This window comes from Melospiza melodia, chromosome 1 (assembly GCF_035770615.1).
Source record: "Melospiza melodia melodia isolate bMelMel2 chromosome 1, bMelMel2.pri, whole genome shotgun sequence".
Taxonomy (NCBI): Eukaryota; Metazoa; Chordata; class Aves; order Passeriformes; family Passerellidae; genus Melospiza; species Melospiza melodia.
The window spans coordinates 17154556-17179342 of record NC_086194.1 but is presented as its reverse complement, the minus strand read 5'-3'; the positions used below and the strand labels follow the sequence as shown (position 1 = coordinate 17179342).

Genomic DNA, 24787 nt, shown 5'->3' with positions numbered 1-24787 from the left:
TAGCAGTGTTTAGTTCTCAGCACACGTTAACCTCATACGCCTTTTTGATAGGTTTGTTACTAGGAGGGCCCTTCCATATGCACTGGAGTCTTCTCCCTGCTGACATGCTTTTGATAAAACCACTGTGCTGCCATTTCACAAAGATGTTTAGAAACCACAACTCTAAAAATCCAGTAAGTTAGCAGGGCTGGGAAGGGAGACAGCAGAGACCATAAGAAGCATTTTCTTGCACTTATTTGGTCTAAGGTGTACCACCAACAGGATGCTGGTTGACCAACGAAGGTTTTTAATTCACTGGCTGCACTGAAAAACTTTTTAGGTTGCATCCTGTGCTATTTGTTTACAAAACATCTCAAAGAGACATAGGGCAAAGCCCAGTGAAGATCTGACTGAATTTCAGTAAGAGCACAAGAGAGCGGACACTGGGCTTTTAACAACTCCCTCAAGCCCACTTCAGAACAGCAATGTAAGGGTGAAATAACTGAGTCCTGTCCCTGCCTGCACTGGCACTAAGATGGCACACACCTGGTTATGCAGCAAGCCACTTCCAGATTAAACACAACAGACACTTTTGGCTGAGTTAGCATACAATCAGGCCAATGACCAGGTACAAGGCAGGCAGCAGCAGCAATGCTTCCCCCCCACAGAAGCAGGCAGCCAGGGTGAAGCTTCAGCCAGGGAAATACAGGCTGCCACAGAGAGGGACAGAACTATTCTTTCCTGCCATCTATCTCCAAGTCCTCAGTGCAGAAACTCCAGTAATACTGCAGCCACAGTTCAAGTCAGGTCAGCTCACTCATTCAGCTGCCTTGGCTGGGAAGGAGTTTGGCTTGAGCAGGTAGTGGCAGCATGTGAATCCCTCTCCCCTTCCACACAGCACATGAAATTATATCCTGCAAGGCTATGAAAACAAATGAACTCACTGCATGTGTTAAATAAAATACCACCTCCCATATGGCACTTCTAACTGGATTTCCTTCAGAAACACAATCCTTCTCTCTAGCCCTCCCTCAAGCACAGCTTCAGATCTTAAAATCTTAATAATTAATTTCTGCTTTAAATCAAATAAAATTCCAGCATTCTTGATACAGGAACTAATTTTTTTTTAGGTCATGATCTTAATTACAAAGGATGTTTCATAAACATTAGAAAGAAAAAAGCCTTACCATTTTCTATCACAATAAAGAAATCAACATAAACTATCCAACTCAATAATAAAAGACACAATAATGCCTCCTCCAACACTGTCAGTCCTCTATTAAAAAAGAAAAGAGGTTACCTGGGAGATATGGTTGATGGAGGACTCCATCCTCCGTAGCTGGGACGCCTGGATGTCCAGCAGTTGTAATACATTGTTGGCCAGTGCATTGATCTGATAAGCAACACTGGCTAGAGACTGAGTTGTGTAGGCTTTGGTCTCTTCTAATGCTTTCCTTTTATCTGGAGCCTGCAAAGCAAAACAACAAGACATCTGGTTTAGGCCAGGAAGTGGATGGGGAAAATGGACAGGAACAAAAAATACAACCGGCATTTGGAAGAATCTGTAATAAAGAAGGTCTGGCTGAGCAGCCAAAGTACTTGATCTGCATGAGATTTTTAAAAAAACCTCAATCATACAGAGGCGAGAAAGTATTTGAAATATATTTAACAATAATAAATTTAGATGCCAAGAAACAATTCATTCAGTAGGAAAAACAACACTACCATGATTTGTTGGAGTTGATTTTTTTAAAGCCTGTTCAATTCCTCATTTCTCAAAAAGCCTCCAAATCCCCATGACCACTGAAATGCTCCTTTTGGCATTTCTTATGAGGTCATGCAGCCCAGGCTAATTAAGACAGAAAAATATTTTCCCACAGTTGGGTGTCCCCTATTCCACATGCTATCTACAAAGCCCACCCTCCAGCTATGCTGGCTACTACTCCCACAGACCAGGAGAAGGATGAGCAGAGCATCAGGATGGCATGCACAAAGGCCTCCTGCATACAGGAGTACTTGTGAAATTATCCCTCCTCACACAAAAGCTTAATAAACTTTCCTGGACAGCTGAGAAAGTTCATCACTGATATTCTGAGGCATCAGAAAGGAATATATGCTTTCCCCTGAAGGGTAAAAATAAAGGGAAAGGGTAACCTTCCCACTGAAATCCCACCTTGCTAAGGTAAAGTCCTCAGTCTGTCCTGAGGCATGGCTCCCTAGTCAGAGGGCAGGTTACTGCCCAAGATCAGGAACTGATTACATGACTTGAGCTGCATGGCCCAAGTAAGTCCCTCCTCTCTGACAGAACAGGAGATACCAACAGTACCTCTACCACGAAAACACACAGACAGAACCCCTTTTGAAGCACTCCCTGTATCACACCTTAGGAGATGGCAGTGGAGGCCATGTATTTCATCTGTTACCCAATTTGCAAACTGCAACTATCCAGAATTTCCTTCCACTTGCAATAGAGATGCACTGCATAAGGAAGAGTTTGCCATACACAATGACTCAGTGCTAATGTCTTCCCAATTTTACATATTTGTGGAACAAACACTAGACCTCAGCAACCAATAGAAAAAGTCCATATTAACAGCCCCTTCTAATTAGACTTCTATTTTTATTGTTGATTTCTTTGAATAACACTCTACACACATTGCACACAAGAGTTACAACGTTAAGCACGAAGCAAGGAAACAAAGACACTCCATTAGCATTCAACTGAGCCCTATGCTTTCCACTTTCCAAACACTCATTCATTTTTAAGTCCTGTCTCTTATTTTTAAGAAGAAAACCAGAAGGCAAGCTGTTCATATACATTATAAGACTTGCATCATTACCTAAATACTGCAACATGCTATGCTCTGCTACATTTTGCTCATATATTATTTAAACACTGGTGAGTTCCCCCCAATCCAGGAATTTTGTTCATATTCATGACTAACATTCCTAGCAAAGTTTGACACTTATTAGTGACACTTGACACTTGGTTAATGCCATCCTTCAAATGGAATTCATATACAGATGCCTTGTAAAATGTGAAGCAGCAAGAATGGTTCAATGTAATCTGCTGCCAAAAGGCAGAACAGCTATTGCAGGTACTAAGGAGGGACTATGTAAAACTCCATTTTTTAGTATTTCCAAATGCAAACAAAGTTACCTTTCATCTAAAAAAAAAGTACTGTCATTTCTAGCTGTCAGGAAAAAATAGTAAAAGTCACTTTGCTTCTTCAGAAAACATAACCTGCAAAATAACTACTAAAGGTTCAAAAAAAATTTCTGAAAGCTGGTTTTCCAAAGAGATATTTTAAACTTCAACTCACAACTAGCAGTGACTTTAAAAACATTGTCCTATTGAACTACAGCCTAAAGATAACAACTTTATCAGTGGAAAATGGTAAAAATGCAGGTAGCAGATCAGTGGCGTCTGAAATAAAAGGTTAACTGAAATAGATACAACTAATAAAGCAGCAGTCAACATTAGTGCAACTTCATATAAACTCAAGTGGAGATCTGCAGCCTTTACTCAAGCAGTTTTCTTATTACAAAGTTTCAATTAAATACTATTAGGCTAAACACTAAGAGGTGACAAAGTCACAGCACTCCATTACTGAGTGTTGTCAAAGAAGAAAACTTCAGCATGTAACAAGTTTCTTTTCATCTGTAATGATTCGTTGATTAAATGTCTTGCTCTCATTTGCCTAAGCATCAAACGTTTTAGTTATTTGCTCAAATTACTACTTTGGCAGCAGGATTAAATGAACACAGTTGAGATGTGGAATGCATTTCATGTCCTGTAAGAACTAGATCAGGAACATTTTCCAGCCTTGCAGATAATTCAGGCAATTTCAGTTTGCCGATTAGCAGTTTAGATTAGAACTTGACATACAGTCCTTTGCATTATTTTAATGCAAACTGCTGGCATCACAAGACCTAAGCTAAAAGCTTCACAGACAGCAAAGGCAGGAGGGTAGAGGGAGAAGCCAAGAACTGTGTGACAGAAACAGGAGGGAGCAGAGACTTCCAATGTTCTTCAGCTGTTACTTTCACATCTTTTCTTAAGCAAAAACTGAAAGCAGACTAGAAGACAGCACATGTGTTTACATTCAATGTAATACATAAGTACTAGTTAACCACTCCATTTTGAGACAACACAATACAAAGATTGTCACCTGACTTCTTTCCTAATGGTTCAGAATTACTTTGCAATCTAGTATTAAAAGCTTCAAAGAAATTGTTTTTTCACAAGTTGTCCTTGATATAAACAAAAATTTGATCCCCTTTAGTAGCAAAGTGGATATTCTTTACAGAACATCATAGCTTTCAAAGATTCCCTTCTGTAAACTCCCACCTGTATCCCCAGTTCACCTTTAACAGCCATTTGACTATGACAAAATTGCTGTTTGAAACTGCCTTCACATAACTAGATTAAATACTAAAAAAATTTAAAAAGAAAACCTCACATGTAATTTAATGGGACACATAAAGAGAGTTAAAACTGCATGGCAATCCACACAAAAATACATACCATGTATTTTTGTCAAATGAAACTTGGATTACAAACTTCGTTGAAGAGTTTACATAAATACTATTGTAAAGTCAAAACTGGTTCTGCACCCAAGCAATTGACACAATAAAAGCAGAGCAGAAGCTTAATTACTGAGTCTCCAGTTCAGTGACATGTCAAGGTCACTGATGAGGAACCTCTCCACCACTCTACAGCTGATCTTTACAAGTCTCATCTTCCCCCTCTCCAAACTGCCACCCACACAGGCACATCCCCACAATGCTGTGTGTGCATTGTTCAAGCCATCTGCCCTCCCAGCTCCCTCTCTCTCAGCTAATTCCCACCATGTGCCAGTTCATACAGCACACAGCATGTACAGGCTCCCTCCACAAATCTCATCAGCTCACACTGCAAAATCATCTTCAGAAGTCAAACTTTCCTCTTCAAACACACCAGTTCATACCCTCAGTACCTACTGTCCAACCTCTCTTCTCCCTCTTTCAACTTCAGTTCCATTCCCCGTGCTTGAAACTCCCTGCAAGATAAATTCCCCACCAGAACAACTGGTTCCATTTGACAAAGGTCAGAAAGCAGCTTATTAGATCACACCAAAGCTGGCTGGCCTAGCAAAAGCAAATCAAAATGCCTCCTTAGTATGTGCCATGGATTGCTCCACATATTTCATCTTCAAGCTGTTGGAATATGTGCAAATTCAAGCAGAGAAAAACTCATCCAGGATAAACTACTAACAGAGAACTGCCTTAAAGCGGCCCAATAATCAGTAAGTGAAACAGAGCTCTAAAGTATTGAGAGCTCAATAGCTCTTCAGATGCTTGGAGTTCTGTTGCTGGCTTGATCACTCTCAGCAATCAACTTTACACTCAGTTCTATTTGCCTCTGCTGTCACTGCTTATGCACCTTTAAAATGCAACACTGCAGTACATTTGCATTTGCTTCACAGCAAACACAAGAAAATTGTTCAGTCTTATGCTTTGGTATTTTTGAAAAAGAATTCTACCTATCATTAGTTGATTAATGATAAAATTAGGATTACTACAGTCAGTTGCCACAGGAATTCAGCAATCTCTATCGGGCATCACAGAATGCATTCACAGAATACAACTATGCAAAGTCATCAATACATTCATTAGTATTCTCTTGTGTTCATCTCATCATGCATCCATCTTTGGTATTTAGAGAATGCTTTCTGATAACACAAGCACTACAGTGGAGTTTCCAAGTCCTGTTTTCTTCACTAAGGTCTTGCCATTTTAGCTCAGAGATCCGTACCAACCACCCAGTCAAAATTTCATCTTATGGGCTTGTGTTAACTTCAACCTACAGCAACTTTTCAAGTCAACAGGAAATACTTCTACAGAATGGTGAAGATGTACATTCTCCTAGACATCAGTACTTTAACCTGCCTGAGAAACACCTGGGGACACTTCAAAATGGAAGGAATGGACTTCTGACATTCTGACTTCTCGTTTCCACACTCAGAAAACAGGAACACACCTCCCTAAAGTGGTGGCTTGTAACATGATGTGGAACTTCAGATATCTGAGTCTGAAGCTGCTGCTTCACTGATCTGATAAGGTTTTTAACAAATCAAAGCTGATCTTGAGGGTTTCTTTGTTACTTCTGACTGCTAATTGCAAAAAGCTTGGACATCTCTAAACTATTCACAATATATGTCCTTAGACCAAGTGGTTCACATCCAAGCAGTAGTAACGTATTTTTAAAAAGTTTAAATATGCCGTATACACTAGATTAGACTTTTGGCTCAGGAGCTAAATGTAATTTATGTTGAAAGCCATGTCCCAAGATTACTGCAAATAACTGAGGAGCTACATACTGAAATAAGTAGGTACCCCACAGATATAGGTTCTCCCTTATCTGTTTTTTCATAGAGCTTGTCAGACTGCTTTGTAAACACACTGCACCACAGTAGACTTTTTGGCTGTTATGGATGGTTATTACATCAGAGTATCAGTTATACATTAAAGAAAAGAGAAACACTGACAAGTCACAGCAGCAAATGCCACAGGTTTCTACACTCTGAAGAAGTTTCAGGAGCTAACTACCTACCTGGAAGTCATCCAAGCAGATCTACACAGACTGTGGTTATTAGTAGCAGGTACTCAGCAGGGAGCATTCAGGGTTTTTATCACCACAGATACAGCCTTAAGGGATATATGATACAGCATTCCAAAGTGGCATGGGAAACTAAGGTTTCAAAATTTACCAAAGGGAGTGCTTACATTACATATGCCATGCAGGTTAAAAATAAAGTATCAATCAGTATGTATGTCAATTGTCTCCTGCAACAGGTTTACAGCACTTGTGCCATACAGCCAATTCCATTGAAGAAATTCTCTCTGCAATGCATTAGGCTAGGCAATACTTCAAGGGGATGGATGATGTGCTGAGTACATCCCAATATCCACAGAGTAATATCTAGCCTGGAATTTACCTGCCTACAGCTTGGACTGTTCTTTACTGATCAGCAGCCCAATTCCCCCACTGGAAAGTGAAGCAAGCCATCAGAAGGGTTAGCTCAGAAGTTCAAACTCAACCCTTGTCCAACTTATTAGGACAAGAGACACCCTCCCACAGCATCCCACAGCACCAGATAAGGCTGCAGAAAATCACCAGTACACTTCACCTAATGTCTCAGTTCAGCTTAAGCAGATCACTATCCATATTCTTGTTACTGAAACCCCTTGCTCTGCCATTCATATAATTATAATCATCAGTAAAAACAACTGTGGGAAATTTAAAAAGCAAGCTTTGTGGGGACAAAGAACAGGAAGGGACTTAGTCCAAGTACAGCCTGTTAAAATGACAGGACCAACCCAGCCTCCATACAAAGCAGCACTAGAGCCAAAAGCCACACACATTCCAGACCACTGGCAAATCTCAAGTAAAATTCTGCATCACAGAGATCAGTACTAAAGTTCACGCAATACAAAAATGTTCAAGGGTTTTACTCAAGTGAGTTTTATCACAACTTGTCATGTTGTTGTAGCTTTCTACCATTCCTGAATTTGTGTAATTTGTGCAAGTAAAAGCTCAAGATTTTAATTACCCCACAGCCTGCAAGATATTAATAGCAACATATTGCAGTCACTGAACATGTCCACCTCCTGTCCAAGGCCTCTCCAGGGGGCTGGCAGTCAATCCTTCACTGACAGAAAACAAGAAATAGAACAGACTATTCAGCACATAGTGAGAAGTTGTGTCAAATAGAAATATCAAAGCTCTCAATCACTTAAGTAACTAATTGTTCCAGGAGTATAGAGGAATCTGAAAGCCAGGTAAGGTACAGAAGGATGCCTAACCATTAAGAGCAAGACACCCAAGACACCTCTCACTATGGAAACCCCAAAACCAGCATGATTAAAATTCTTTCAAGTTCATTCAGTAAACAGTAATTCCTTGTATCTACTAAGGCAGAAATCCTCAATAAACACAGCAAAGCTAGCATCTACCATTCAACTCCAGGGAATTTCCTTCCAGCATCTAAGACAAAAAACCCACTGGTATGAAATAATACCATGTCTGTTGAGTTTCTCCAGATAAGATGAAGTAACTCAGCTAGACAAAACGCAGAGAAACTGGAAGAACTTGAAATCTCTTCTCCCCAGGTAAAGACCTTGCATAATAAAGCTGGAATTCATTCAAGGCACCAGAAGATGAGATGATCACCACCACCACTACACCACAGTCCACAAACCAGATTTCAATCTGTTTCTTTTTAGAAACACTATCTTGACAAAAAACATTGACTAGGCAGCTTCTTTATCCCAAGGGTCAAGACACACACCAAATTACTGTTTAACAAACACATACAGCAGTGTAACCAGCAGTGCCTGTAATTCCCAAACTCTGTTTCAGACAAGCCCTTCCCCCAAATCCTGTATGCACGAGACAATCAGCTAGAAGCAAATCCTTCATTTCCATCAATAATATTCCCCTGACCAGTCCTGAATAGCCTTGATAGCAAATTAGCATTTGTATGGGCTGAGACAAAATTTAGTCGATCTCACTGTGTCCCCGATTTTCTTTCACTTGCATTTTCCATTCTGTTGATTAACTATAAATAGAAGAGTCTCAATTTTTTAAATTATCCTCTTTTTTGAGGAAGGTAGAGGGAGAAAAGCTTCTTTATTAAGGGGAGAAGTTAATTCTAATAGAAAGTTTAAGGGAAATACATATATCATTCATATATATACGTACATACACACTTAAACAATAAATAAATTTCAAAAACAACAACTGAGGAATTCCATGTTAATCCAGGCTGCAAACATTACAGCAAGAAATAAATCTCTCCACTAGGAATGTGATTTATAAAGCAATGCAGACTCTGACAGATGGAGCCTGGGAAGGTACATGCCAGCTGCTCTGTTAGTAGCATTTTCTGCCCAATGCAACAAATAAGGTTCATTGGCTCTGGACTAAGCCACTCCTCTTATTAAAAATTTACATATATATATTATTTATATACAATATCTAAAAATACTGTTGAAAATGTAATTTTCAGTTCTTCTGCCAAATCACAAAGAGATGTCTTAGTAAATATGTTGGCACAATACATTGTTATTGTCAGTTGTCACAGTCTGTCTATACAACCATAACTGCATGCCACACTGAACTCAAGTGACAGAAGCAGACATGCCCATGTGTCATTTTCACACAACCCTTGTACACTCAATTAGTAAGGCTTCAAGGCTGCACACACAGCAAGGCTAAGAAATTTGGTCCAAGTCTTACATTCTGTGTTTTACATGATTTAGACAATCTAAGCTTCAGTACAGAAACCACATTATTTCATTCCTGTAAAGCACTGCCCAATAGCTGCACATACAGTTGCTCCAAAACTACCCCTTGAACTTTCTTGCAGTGTCTGATTTGCCTTATGACATCAAACACAACTTTCTTCAGAGCAGACATAAAGCAGGCTCTGACATCAGAGATACCAGCACCAGAGTGTTTGATTCATCATCCCTAGATGCATTTAAATGACGTGCAGATGTGGCATCTAGGACATGGTTTACTAATGGACTTGGCAATGCTGGGTTAATGACTGGACTTGATGGCCTTAAAGGCCTTCTCCAATCTAAATAATTCTATAATTCTGTGATTCTAATGCCACCCTTGGACTGTCAGACAGAAAAAGAAATCCTTGGCACTTCCATAGCAGTCTTCTTCCTTCAACACTAAGAAAGCTACCCCAGGCTTTGGAGCATGTGATTATTTTGACACACCAGAGAGCAGATAACAGCAAATTAGAGAACTTACAGTGCACAAAGAAACAAATAGAATGTCTCTCAAATATCAATTTTGTTTTTGTAATAGGGCTTGAAATTAAAATGGCTTTCTGTTTACTTTCTTAAGTGATGGCTCCCACCCTCAAACATTAGCTCATCTAGCAAGACATGCTCCTTGATAAGTCAGAGACTTATTTTTCACACTTTTTTTCTTTTGGTGATAATAAGAAGAAAACACTTTAGTATTTATTAGTTACTTCAATATCCTCTCTGTGATATAGTGGCAGCAACATAGAACCAAACTCAAGTTTCTCCAAATGGAGAGAAAAATCAGAACTTGATAGATTTTCATGTCATGCAAGCCTTTGAATCCAGACAGCTCAGTCACCTGCTTTGGGGCAAAGCTCCTGAGTTCACTCTGTGTATAAAAGTTGCATTATGTTTGAAAGGGTTTTGCTTACCTCTTCAGTTTACTCTCAAGAACTGGTGACTGCTGACATGAAGTCTTTTATTTCTGTTCTGACAAATCAAACTGAGGGTCTAAACCCAGAATATAGCAAATCTTTATCTGAATATAAGTAACATGCTAAAATTTGATGACTTCATAGGTAAGCTTCAAAGAATTTTTTTTTTTCTAGAGTCTCACTCTCTAGTCCTCCCTACCTTATAGGGCCTAGAATCATACTAGATAGCATTGAGCAAGAAAGGTTAAAACAATGAGATTTAGTATAAAGGATCAAATTACAGTCTCATCACAGCATGTCCTGGTATCACACATTATTATCAAAGACATTCTAACACACTGAACATCAGCATCCACTAAAGGATTGGTCCAAAAACAAGGAGGCCCAAAGCTACAGTCTGCATTGCAACAGGCTCCTCCCCATGGAGATGTCAGAGATGTTGCAGGACAACAAAGCAGCAAGGAAAGTGGGAAAAGAGAGTAGAGAAAGTCATTAGCAGGCCTGTTCAGCTCCAGGGAGAATCTCAAGGCAACAAAATGTAGAGCCAAGAGTTACACTGGCTTTGAGACAATCAGCAAGTTCCTGGATTGCACGTGTTCCTAATTCAGGAACAGTTCTCATGTTTAAGAGAGTCACTTTAGACACACAGCTGCTGCCCAGATTTTACAGTTCAGGCAGTTCCCAAACATCACAGTATTTTTAAAACAAAGAAAACAATGGCCATTATAGGATCAAATTCTCTACTCATGCTTTGTATCACTACACAGCTGACTATTTAGTGTCTTGCAGATGAATATACTCAGTCCAGCAGAAAATCATCACATATCTCACCACACTTAAACCAGAAACTGGTGGATTCCCACAATTTTGTAGCAGCTTATTTCCCAGCACAAGGCATACTCTCACATAGCACACAGGCTATACAGTGATTTCATGGCAATAAAGTAATGGACTGCAATACAAGGAATGATTGTTTTTATAAGAACTTGCACGTCATTGGAAAAAATCAACCTAGTTTCTGTTTCTATCTGATCACATAAACAAATACGGCTCAGACTTTGATGCACTCCTGCACCTGATGGTACAATTTTTATTTTATAATGGCTGTAAGCACACTACATCCAGCTTCTGTTTACATAATTATTTTTATTATGTTAAAATTTTATCCTACAGTTAGCAGCAACATTCCAAAACCTTACACACAGAAGCTCACTTGCATAGTGGGTTATTTAAATTGCAACAAGTAGAAATTTATCTCCTCTAAAAACCACACACAACAGAGCAAAACAGATGGCTCAGGAGAAAGGAGGAGAGGGAGTAGGAAGGGCGAGTCAATTTGGCAAGTCACATCTTTCTCCATCAAAAAAGTGACAGAAGAATAGATAACCAGAACTAAATGAATATGGTAATATCCACATCCAGCATTAGGTAAAACCTAACTTACAGAAACCAACAGAAGAAAGCCAGCAAATTCTTTAATAGGAAATACAGCATCAAGTTCAGGAGTGAGGGAATTGCTTTGTTTGGCTTTTCTAAACAAAGTCCTTGGTGAGACAATTGCTGTGCTATTAGCTAGTACAGCAGTAGTTCAAGTGAGTAGCTTTCCCTAGAAATACAGCTCCAATGCCTCTTGCAGCACAATTACAGCAAAGTATTCTCATCAGTGTTGAAGTTGCACTGGTGTTTTTAAGATGCACCTTCACATTATTTTAAAGACTGCTTCCCCTTCACGTACAACGTAGAGGGCAGATTTAAGCATATGCAGGAGGTGCAGAGTCACACAGGTGAGAGCAGAGCTGCATTTCCATGCAACCAGATGCATAAGAACAGTCATACCCACTTCACTCTGTCTCCCCCCCTGCCAGCAGTAAAACAAAACCTGAACTATTCTATTTCAGCACTTGTCATAGGGCCATCAGGACACCTTGCTATCTCCTCTGTCATCAGCTTGAGCGGCCTTATTACAGCTGCAGAGGAGCTGTGCTCAAAGACTCCCCTGACAAGAGGAACACATCACCACAGCTGTGCATCCACCCATACCCACAGTGCCACTACCTCTGCACCTGAACACCCTGGAGGAAACTGGGCTAAAACACAGGCGAGGCCACGGGAGGACATGTGCAGCAGTGGAGCAGCATGTGGGATGGTGGATCTGCCATTTCCAACTGCTTCAAAGCTTGGGATGGCCTCTCTACACTGCAAGAGGCAGGAGTTACTACTTCTGCCAAGAAAATTTTATGCCCATTAAATCTGCTGGTAAGGCTCACTATTAGAGATAACATTCTCACTATGATACACTATGATGTGAGCGTTTGCAAGTAAGCCCAGGACAGGAACAATTACATTTCATAAGTCCTGTTCAAAACTCTAATTTAAAACAGCAAGAAGTGGCTGTGTCAGTAAAGGAAAAAAAATGCAGTTGTACTCTAAAAACATGCTCTTGGTTTTACTGAAGAATACACAGTATTTACATGTAAATTAAATCCTGCGTGAATAGGGGGACAGAGAAGAAAAAACTTTTTCTACAAAAAGAAATGACATTCATGACCAAAACCAGCCTAAACACTGAAGGTATGTCCAAAGCAGAACTGGAGACTGGTCTTTTTACCACCTCCCCCCCACACGAGCTCTCGGGTTAGGGAACTGCTTTTCAGCTTCCTGCCTTGTTGCTTTTCAAAGGAAACTGCAAATTTTCAAGCACAAAAAACCAAACAGGCCAACAACAAGCATGTTTTCTGTTCAACAACTAGAGAAACTAATTTTGCTATTCACAAAAAGAGAATTTTCTTATCATCATGGATGGCCACATTTTTGCACCCTTTATACTTAAACGATGATGCATTTTTTCTTAACTTTCACAATGGTTGTTTGCATTTAGTCATTTTCTGAGGAGGCAAGAAGCTTAAATGAGTACCTTTGCTCATTATTTATGTTCTCTATTTGCATAACTCCTGCACAACTGCACCATTAAACACCTCTTCCCCTCCAAGGCCAATTTTAAAAAGCCTCCTGCTTTATGAGACTGACAAGTATGACTCACAGTATTCCCCACATTCATTCCCCCAGGCCTCGTGGGATGCTGTGCAGCCAGTAAAAGTACCTGTTCCAGTTCATACTCCCCCACACCCACTGCTGCTGCAGTAAGCCCTTACAGCAATCTGGGGAAAAAGTAAAGAGAAAAAGCTATTTCTCTCTGCTGTAGGCAGGAAACAAATAGTAGCCGTATTTGCTTTTCATATTGTCCTTCTCAGCACCACAGTTAGCAAGAGAGAGTGGCTGAACACAATGAAGGAAGTTACACACTCTCTTCCCCATTCTTCCTGTGCTCTTATTCCCACCAGAAACTTGGGAGTTTTCTCAAGACCCTCAAACTGCTTTTCAACAATCTTTTAAACCATTCCTATTTTCTATCCACAAGGCAGAAAGTTATCCAACATAGATTATCTACTCTTAAAAGTTCCTTCTATGCCCAAGGAACACATTTAAATACTCCTGACATTCAGGACCAAAACCAGCAACTTCTCTCTCCAGCAGAAAAGCAAAAATCAACAGGTACCATACGCCTGCATACTTGGCTTCTATCCCCAGTAAACAAGCTTCTGTCATAATTACGAAAATACCTCCCTCAGTCTCTGAACAGTCAATATTCATTCACTGCAGAGTACTAAGAGCTGATTTTACAGTTTGTGTTGATGGACAGTAGGTTTTCAAAGAGGAAATGTGTGCTAGAAAGCTTTCCACTGACTGTTATCATTCTCCACTGGTTAAAGGACAGACTGATAAAGAAGAATGAAATGCACATTTGGAAATGACAGTCACTAATGAAGAGATAAAAGATTTCATACAAAGTAAGCTGCATTGTATGAGCCCAAGCTCCAAATACATCTATGGCAACAACAATTTCTCTAACATTCAAAGTTAAAGACGCCTTAGAAATTAGATTAAAAATCTGTTGCCATTTAAGCCAAATCCCAGGACTACTGTGGCAACCACATCATTTCAGTGCTGGGAGAACATATGGTGTGCTGCAGCAGGAAACACACCCACGGTATTTGAAGAGAGCCCTTGTACAGCCAAGCACTTCCAAACCAGACGCATATTTTATCAAATGCAGCTAAAGCCAGGAGTTTGCATCATAGAAACAATAGCTCCTCCCAGAGATTTAGAAATCCTGCAAGTCAGACAGCCAAGCAAAAGCTGAACAATCCCCAGCCAGGTCTCAAAGATCTTGCCAACGTAAGTGCGTTGATCCACCCTATCTCTACTGGTTACTCTGATATTCTCTGGACCTTGGCTGAAACACCATCCAAGCCACCTGCCACGAGGCTTCTCAGTGGAAACCTTGCAGGTTATAATAATATTTTATAAAGCCCTTTAAGGATCAGGTCCATCTCTGCTCTGTGGACACACACACATTAAGAGAACGCCATTCCTCCTGCCACATTCACTTTCCTTCACTGTTAAGAGAAACAAAGCCCTCCAAGCAGAGGAGTTTCATTATGACCATTTTACTCCTTAGACTCAAAAGGGTAACAAAAGGACCAGTTTCCTGAAGAAGACAGGTTTCTCATAAAGTAAAGATCTGGCTGCATATAAATATAAGAGGCCTCATAAGAATTTTACCAATAGGGAGAATCATGTCAGTCCCATTCCACATTGTCTTTCCAGCTGCATTCCATTTCCTCTGTACCCTGGTCATCAAGGCTTCCTCACGTAGTTAGAGACTACTGCAGAGATAAGGCTTTAATCTCAACTCCGTGCCAACAAAGATAATTTTAAAAAGAAATGTGTATAAATGTCTTTGGTAGCTGCAGATTTCAAATTGTTAGCAAACCCATACTAGTAGAAACTTTATCAGAAAGCAATAATGAAAAATAGCTACATAATATAAGTTGCAAGGCAGTAAAATATGCAGTTAAATAATAGAAAGAGATTAATTAAAAGAAAAAGGCAAGGGAGAATAGGCTCTCAGATCAGATCTGAAATGAGACAAAGTAAACAAAATGAAAGTGAGACAAAAGGTCTAATAAGCAATCTGCAGCAAGCAGAAGATTTGAGGAGGGAGAGAGAAATCAGCAAATTCACATTAAGATCACAGCCTAGGAGAAGCACATGGAAAGAGAGAAACATTGCTAGTAATATTCAGTGACATGAGAGCAATTAACATCACTAGGTATGTGAAAAGACAAGCCATGGCATGGCATTCTGCAGCTGCTTAGATGTTCATGCAGTAATCTGATGCACCTGCCTGGACTCCTTGTTCTTCTCTTGCCTATCTGTTTTATGCAGATATTTTCTTATCATGGGCTTCAGAAAACACAGAACTATTGCATGAGGACCACAGCTCAAGTATTAACTTGTAGCACACCTGCTACAACAAAGTTAAATAAGATGCACAGCTAACAATGATTGCTGCAGGACAAATACTGCTTGGCAGATTTGCTGACCCCAAAGTACAACGAGGAGATCAGAAAATGAAAGTGAAGATATGCATCTGGTAAAAGATTATCCATGAAAAAAAAAAACCAACTAAAAACACCACACTCCCCTGATAAGGCATAGCTTATAAAAAGTATTCTCATGTGGAACACTGGCGTGAAAGTAGCCAGCAGAGTCTACACTTCAATTCTTTTCCAAGAATTGTTATGCTTCAAGTGGTAAACAAACATTTTTTTTTCTTGGAACTATTTATAACACTAAGACCACCCAGTAAGAATATTACATTCAACTCTAAGGATGTCAAACCAACATTTGTTTTAGTAAGATTCCTCTGTGTGAGTTCTGAGAGGTCTTCCTGCTCTTAACAAAAGTAGGAATGCTACCATATTTTATTCCTGTTTGTCTTTGAGGTTACAATAAAGTTAGGACAGGGATGCAGAGTCTCTTCCTGATGAGTTCTTTAATTATACATCACTACAGTATCAGAGCTTTCTTGCACATAGAGCAGCGTGCTTGCACCTTAACTTCTGCTGTATAAAGAGCATACAGAATTAATTATTTTGGGCTCAGAGAGGGAGGGATGACACTGCCACAAATATATCTGCTATAAGAAACACAAGAAAGATTCAATCTCATTGTAGAAGTGACAACCTTTACTGTTCTTTCAGAAGATTCCACTGTGTCAGAAGATACAGCATGGCACACATCATCTCCGGAGGTTATGAAGAGGCTTTATCATAGAGGAGGCTCAAACAAAAGGAAGTTTTGATTTTCAGATACTTTTTCAGTTTGCAGAACCCCAGCACATATTAGTAATTATGAGAGAAGCTTGTTTACTAAACCCATTTGATATGGAACCTTTGACAAGAATATTATTAAAAATAAAGTATCCTTTCAAGTAGTCTTTTTAAGAGTTAAACTAACCTGCTGCTTTAGCTCAGCCAGCAGGTTACCTACAAATTCCAACTCATGTTAGTACAAACTGCTGAATTTTACAAGTTGCACCACAAAATGCTATACCTATACTTCACTCCAAGTTCAAAGTCTCATGCAGAATTCCTCACCTCTGCTTTTCCTCTGAACTATCAGCATCATAGTAACAAATATACATTCTGCAAAACAAGCATGCATGGCTCCTGTTAACATCATTAAGGGCTTGCATAAGTAATGAGCAACACTATTTGCAGAGTCTCAAGACAAGGTGGCACCCACACTCTTATTAATTAACCCACAGAAAGTAATGCATTCCCTGTAAAATCAGGAGGAAGATTTTAGACTTCTGTTTTCATCTGCTGCCTACAAAATTGATTCTTTAAGAGCCCACCTGTTAGAAATGCTGTATATTCTATTTCAATACCTGGCACTACGCTGATGAAACACTTGACTGAGCCTACCTCCAGCACCACCAGGACACACTGACAGGCTGGGGGTGCAGGAGGAAAGGCACCTGCAGTGCCATCTTACTCAGAGCTGTGCTCAGGAGCACACTGAGATCTATTCACCACAGCACCCTGGTCTTGGCTCTCAAGGGCTCTCTGCAAGTTTTGAGGTGCAAAAGGCTATTTCTGCAACCCACAGCAGACACCAAGTCTGTCAGGAAAAGGGAGGAACCAGACTGAGGCACGATAGCTACCATTTCAAGTTCTGCAGTTACTTCCCTTTACACAGGGGTGGAGGGAGGTGAGGATCACTCTGACCAAGCCCACCCACCTCTGTCACCAGAGCTCAGATTTAGGACTGGGCTGGAAGGAACAGCATCAAAGGAACACTACACTAGGGAACACAGATGCTGAAGAGAGCAAGAATGCTCAGGTAGTTATGAACAAGCCTGGACACTGAGTAACCAGGGTCCCACACGCAATTTCCTACCGTGCAAGAATGAAAACCACACTACGCTCCTTCAGACTCCAAGTCACTAAATAAAGGACTGAACACAGGCAGCGACAGCAAGATATCCCCTTATCCCTCAAGGCTGCCTTGCTATGCCAGGACTGACTCTGTCCACACAGCTGCCACCCCACCATTCTGTAGCTAAGCAAGATTTTGGTCACCAGAAATGTCAAACACAGACTGCTTTCACCAATGAGAAATAGAGCAGCATCTTCTCGAGCCTCTGCCAAGACCCACCAACACAGAGACAAACAGTGCTGTGAGCCTTATGTAACTCCTGACGTTGGCAAAGCAAAAAAATTAGAATCTCAAGGCTCTTATGAGAGGTGATACGTTAAATTCTTAGGAAGTAATTGCTGCTAATGAATTCAATGATGGTTTCAGGTGCATATTTTCCTGAAAGAGTCATTACACTGCCTCTGTGCATACTGTCTCTGTGTTTCTGCAGATACCCACTTTTTGCTGTGTTGCAGTATAACAGAGGCAGTCTGGAAAGGGGTGGGGTGGCAGGGGGAACAGCACTGCAAGTCCACACAATCAGGTTCTGTTCCCAAATCTGACAAGATGTCCCTATATGACCTTCCATGAGCCAGTTACAAATTCCATGCCTCCACTTATGCTTTTGTAAAATGAAGACACTTCAAAATGCCAAACAAAGACACTGGGAAGTTGCATCGGTTCTTTTGTTTCAGAGTTCAGGCTCTTTTCTTCTGTTAAACTTAGATTAGATACTAACAGGAACTTTGCCCTCAGAAGTACAACACTTCCTTCTTGTACTCAGCCTGCTCCTGTACTCTTACCTTCATTACAATTGCCTTCATTCCACACTTTATGAGATCTTCCCAAGGCTCATCTATTTTCTCTTTACCAGAAGAGCTACTTACTGTAACAACCTCCCAGAGAACCAAGGGAAGTATTAGACTGTTGCCTCACTTAATCATACTTCTTTCTTCCTTCCAACAATTCCACAGGACTGTGCACAGCAAGAGCAGCACAGGGAGCAAGGATCACACTCGGCATACGCTGACTGCAGACATCCTGCAAGCTTCTTCCTTCCAACAATGCACAAACAGAAGGGGGTGGAGAGCACTTCCCTTGTGCAAGAAACAGTTCACACCTGTAAAAGCTTATCCCAATCCACTTTACTGCACCTGATTAAGGTAGCATTAAGAAAAATGAAGCAGGAATAGCAGACAACATCCTCCTGGTTTCTCAAACCAAATCTACTGAAATTAATGGAAACATTTCAAATTTGGAAAAGCTCATCTCATATCATCTACCTTCTCTGGACACAAATCAGACATACAACACCCTGGGGTTCATCTTCTTTAAATTCAGTGTAATCACTTGCTGATTCAGTTAAGTTGAGCTACAGTCTTATTCCTGCCTATGAGTTAAAGCTTCATTTTCCAAAACACAAAGACACTTGCATGGGCACAGAAAACCTACACAAGGCACAGAAGAGCTATAATCCTAACCCACCAACCTGTACTATAATATTATTCTAAAAAAAACCCCAAAACCTCACACAGAACAGCCAGTGCCTTTTATACTGCTGGCAAACATTTGCTTAAACTACCTTAAAAAGAACATTATTCCAAAGTATAATGCAACACCTGTTTTAAAAGAATATTATTTAAACCTACAAAGCATAAGAGATATATTTGTATTTTATCTCATTGCTCTCTAATTTTGAATTATATTTGGTGCTACAGAAAGTGAACATAATTTGGTTTTTTTTTGTTAAATGTTCCAAATTTAGCAAGAAAACTCGTGGAAGAAAAAATATTACTGTATTTACTCTCAAACTAATTAACCTATGAACATAAAAGCATACAAGTTCTAACAGCACATAAAGGATTTGTATTAGTGACAATTTAAGAAGTTTATCCTTTTAGAGCAGCTCATTTCCTGAATTAGACATTCTGAGTGAACTTCTTTGTACCGAACTAAGTTAAGCCACTTTCCATGTGCCAAGCAATGAAACTGAATGTCTGATCAGCTACCACTGTTTAATGAAAAGTCCCAAAAAAAGGTTCGTTAGTGTTGGAAAGGAAATATCTACATTAGAGAAGTGTTGAACGTCTAACTTATCAAGCAAAAATAGTTTCTCTATGCATCTTGGAAGACAACACAAATATTTATGAAACTTTCTGCATGCAACACTTCTGCTCAATGCCACACATTTACTTTTCTACCAACTGGAGACATATTTGAATTTTTTTGCAATAGCAGTTAAACTGAAATCTGTCCATATTTTTGTCTGTTTTACCCAGAATAGCTTGTTAATTCACCGTTCAGTTTCCACATACCAGTCAGAAGCTACAGAAGGAAGTAACATGACACAAAAACACACATTTAGGCAACACAGCACTTACTTCCTTAAAAGGTCTCTCAATTTATTTTTCTAAAGCTGCTAAATCTACCCACTTGAGACTATCAAGATGAGAATTTATACAAGGATGCGAGCTATTTGTTTAGAGATTCCCACAGTCATATTAAAATTATATTTGAGCTTAAAAACAAAAATTACAAATGGATCTTCACAAGTGGTCTAGAAGCTTGAGACTGACAAAAACTATGTACACCTGCATATGCATAAACAAGGTTATAAGGAACACTTGATTTAGACAGCAGGAGAGTTGTAAGCAGTGTTTTATAGCACAGAGAGGCCTCTCTGAAATACACCAGTCAACTAAAGTTGTTCAAAAGGAAGTCATCAGTGGAGTAACACTGCACAAGCTGATTTCCTGTGTCATTCTAATGCTTCATAAGCGAGTTATTGTAAATAACTTCCTTAAAACACCAAAATAACTCAATACAGCTAGAAAAATTACTAGTAGAGCTCTATGGAAGTTATCAGCTGAAGAATCATAACTAGAACTGCAAATGCTTTAACTCCTTGTTATTTCTGCATTAAGCAGCACTGATCAAGTTAATACTGTCTAGGACACTAGAACTCCTCACTAGCATCTTCAGCTTTATGCTACAGATTTTCAGATGGCCTTTTGGTTACAAGCACATCAAAAGGACTAGTCCCAGAATATACCTGCAGGCAAAAGGATTTGGAGAAGACAACAACTATGAGAACTTACATTCTGAAAATATTTTTTAAAAATTAATACATCTATATATAAGAAAAATTACTCCAGGAGGCAAAAATATGCCTTAAAGATTTAAGGTTCAAAACCCACTCTTAAAACCATTCACAGTTTAAGCCTCTGACCTAAAACAGGGATCTAATTTTCTACCTGCTTATTGAAGCTTCCAACCAGAAACATCATGGATTTTAAATACTGTCAGAGATTAAATACACCAATGTACTTATAATGCCCTTTTCCTTCTATTGAAAGCCAAAATCACCACCAAAACATCACAACGTTCTTCAGTTACTATTTCTACATTTGGTTTTCTTTTTCTTTACTTTTTTCCATCTCCCTTTTTCTCCCATCCCCATCAAGACTGCCACCACACTGTACTTTGCTTTTAGCACTGCAGCTCTTCCTTAGAAGCTTATGTGCTCTGCTTCACCTGAATTCTTTTCTCTCCCTAACAAATAAACTTCCTAGATAACTAGAATGCATGATGATCTGGAGGGGAAACTGTGTTACCAGCCAGCAATCTGACATAGTCACAGTGTGCCTTAGCAAGCAACTGCTTCCTGCTTTTCTGAGAGCAGCAGTTTTCAACTGGAGATTCCCAAATGCTGTCATATTTCCTAAATGCTCCAGTAAAAGAACACTTACTCTCCACACAGCTACATCCACCATCAGGCAGGCAAGCTCCAGCCAGGTGAGCTTCTCCCCATTTCTCTCTCTCTTTATTTTTTCCTTGAGGCATCTCTAAAGACATTGAATACAAGTTTTCCTCAAGAAATCAGCATCACTGAAATTTTACCAGAATTATTCTCAGCTTTAGTAAGAGAGACAAAACAATATTCCTGTATTTTCAAATAAAATACACACACTACACACACACACATATATATATAGCTTGAATAGAGCAATATTAGGGGTCAGAAATTATTTCCTGCTTAAGTCAGTGAAGAATATAAACCAAAACACTGAGAATATCATTCTGTCTCCTATTACAATCACTACAAATTGTTAGTGCCAGCACTCAGAATAGTCTGACAAACCTGTTTCACCTCAGTGGCACAACTCAGAGTGGGTAACAGCACATGGTAATTTTTACCACTATGGAGCACTTTGTTTTTTTCCACAGAAGAAAAGAAACCCCTCCAAATTCAAAGTGGCTAAACTGAACCAGCTACATGCTACCAGCTAAGTTACAATATCTAGCTACTAGTGAAGTATTTTAACATTCACTTCATGGCCAGGTTCTCTATTGTGGTCTGTCTTTTTTATAAAATACCCAATTACATTAAACACAAAGACTTTGTATTGTATGTTTGTTAAGCCTCTTCCTTTCCTTTCCTCCCTTCCCACCCCACAATACTCATACACCCAAATCTCATAACCCAGTGCCCTGTGTCATATTGCCTAATCCAGCAGTGGCCCCACCACATGCACTGGCAGTATAATCTGTTCAGTAGTCCAACTGGACAGCAGATGGCTTTGCATCAAGTGCTGATTAAAAAACCACCTCCATCAAACACTTTAAAAAATACATAGCTTTTATCAATACATTTATCATTTTTACTGAGCAAATGTACAATACATGTAAAATACAAGTGAGGTACATACATTTTTCAAAGCTACTGTACAAGACTGCATTAGGAATTTTAGAATTCCGGCTTCCCTTCAAAAGGGGTAAACACAGCTGTGCAAAGATAAAACAGACCCCACCAATCCCACATCCAGCTGACCTTGATACTTGAGGTGAAAATGAGCTACCAAATTAAAAAAAAAAAAAAAAAAAACAAAAAAGGAAAAGCAACCCCAAATGACCGGATGGGAATTTGCTCAAGTGTTGCGTTTATTTGGTTTGTTTGATGAAAGTAAGAAAAGACAAGTTTCATGACTCTGAAGAAAATTATGTGACTGAAAATTCTCTGCACCTTTCTGACACAGGGAAAAGTCAGGAGCAGGAGACACGTCAAAACTTGTGCTGCAATTACCATACTCATGTATTTGTCATATTTCCCATGAGTAAAACCAAATGAACCTCGCCTCTTAGAAGCATTTATATCAGCAGCTTTCTCTGGGTGGAGCAAACAACTCGGAAGCATAAATAGACATTAACTCATACTACCTCATATACCACAAAAAAAATCAAAACTTGAAAATATGGCTTCTTAGAGCAGTTTTAATTCAAATATCTCATTTTAAAAAATCACTTCGTATTATTAAAGATGTGCTTCCATATTTGCTGCTCCATTACTAAAAACAGTATGCTAGCTTACCAGCAATGATGGATACCGAAGATGTTAGTAACCTGTATTAAATATTTATCACAGGTAATCTAGTATTAGATTCAACAAGTTCAGTCTACGAGCTATCTAGTAAATAAAGTTTATTTGCCTTTCCCCTTTAAATTTTTTATGGGAAAAAAAAAAAAAAGAAGCTGAGTTTCAGCATCTCTGGATGGTTCTGTATCCAGATCAGCATGACTAAAGACCGAGACTTAGAGTCACGTGATGTAAATCCTGAAAAAATAATAAGAGCAAATTGTGCTTAAAGTAGCTTCACAAAAGCAGACTTAAAAGAAGGCCAAGAAGCACTGGCAATCTATGGGATGGAAAAAAAATCCACACCGACCGGTGTAGAGACGCTACAACCAATGGAGCCTCTTCCCGCATGAGAGACGCGGTCTGCAATCCCTGTTGTAGGGTGTCGGAGCCGGGCAGGCTGCGAGAGGCACAGATTGCCATTTTGAAACGCCGCCTCACGCCCGCACGGCGCTGCCAGCCCACGGGCAGCCTCCTGCCCCCACACGCCGCTCACGGCAGCGCTGCGGACCCGCAGCGCCGCGGCTCTCCCGGCCCCGTCGGGACCCGCTCGCCGAGGAGGACCCGGCGCGGGTCCCCGAGCTCCGTGATGTCACCCGGGTGCGGGGCCCCTTCCGCTCCCCGGCCGCTGCGGCGGCGGCCCCGGCGGAGCGCGGTGCGGGGCCGCCCGGCACCCGCGCCCCACGTGCGGCGCATCCGCCCCGGCCACCGCCACCGCCCGCCGCCCCGAGGCCCGTCCGCGGCCCCCGGAGGGAGCCCCGCCGCCGGGAAGCCGTGGGGAAACCCGGGATACCGGCTCGGAGCCGGCCGCACGGAGAGGCTCGGGGGCCCCCGCGCCTCCCTCACCCCCACCCCAGCCCTGGGAGGTCTCCGGGATGTGACTCATGATAAATAAATACAGAGGGGGGGGAGGAAAAAAAAAGGAAAAAAAAAAAAAAAAAAGACACACCCTCGGAGCCGGACTGACATAATAACCCCCTCCCTTCCCCTCTGGAGCGGGGGAAGGGAAGCCTGGCCGTTCAGCTGGGAAAGTTGAAAGAAAAGGCAAACCCGAGGGACCGGCTGCGGGGCGGGAGCCGCAGCGAGGGCAGCCAGGCGTCGCTGCCCCTCGGGCGGCTCCGGCCCCGCCGCCGCACCGGAGAGCCCAGCCCCGCCGCCGGTGCGCTGCCCCGCCGCCCCTCACCTGGATGTAGTTGTTTTCGCAGTAGTCGGCGACTCGAGTGAGGTTCTGGTAGCTCTCGAGCAGAGCCCGCTTGCCAGAAGGGATTTCCTCCTCTAGCAACATCTGCAACTCTGCCATTTTCCACCCCTCCGCATCGCTTCCTCTTGCATTAAAGAGACAGCGGCAGCGCCGGGCTCGCAACCCGCCTGGTATTGTGGGATTCCTCCTCGCCTCGCTTTCGTGAACGCTCGCTTTCCCCACCCATCCTTCCCCTCCGAGGGGAGGGGAAAAAAACGAAAAAAAAAAAAAACAGACCAAGAAAAAAGAGGAAAAGCCCGCCCTCGCTGTGCGAAGGCAGCCGGGAGTTGTAGGCAGGGCCGGCCGCATGCGCGGGGTGGCCGCCGCTCATGGGCACCGCCCGCGGGCCGGAGGGACGCGGTGGGCCCGGAATGCTCCGGCCTGGCCGGCTCCTGTGGCGGGACCGCCGGACCGTCCTGCTGGGAGCCCAGAGACGAGGGGAGACAGTGATGTCCATTCCCCGCCCCGCTCAGAAAAGCCCCAGCCCCACAGTGCTGCCCGGAGGCAGCGCCTCTGCAGTAGAGGCCAAAAGGGGCTGGGAGGAAAGCGCTGCTCTGGTTATCTGCCGTCTGGCAGGCTAAAATT

General features: G+C 41.2%; 1 protein-coding gene across 11 annotated transcripts in view; it reads right to left on the bottom strand.

Moving 5' to 3' along the window:
• Window positions 1-24406, bottom strand: part of ABI1 (abl interactor 1) — a 77285-nt gene extending 52879 nt beyond the window's left edge. For 9 of the 11 annotated variants that reach the window (XM_063149546.1, XM_063149564.1, XM_063149583.1 and 6 more), the window contains exons 1-2: window positions 24146-24398; window positions 1280-1447 (exon numbers count right to left, since the gene is read on the bottom strand). In XM_063149546.1, coding sequence (XP_063005616.1) covers window positions 1280-1447; window positions 24146-24262 — 285 coding nt within the window. In that variant the 5' untranslated portion in view covers window positions 24263-24398. Of the gene's footprint in view, window positions 1-1279; window positions 1448-24145 lie in introns of all 11 variants that reach the window. The other 2 variants (XM_063149608.1, XM_063149618.1) reach the window with 2 other exon arrangements.
• Between the last annotated feature and the right edge of the window lie 381 nt (window positions 24407-24787).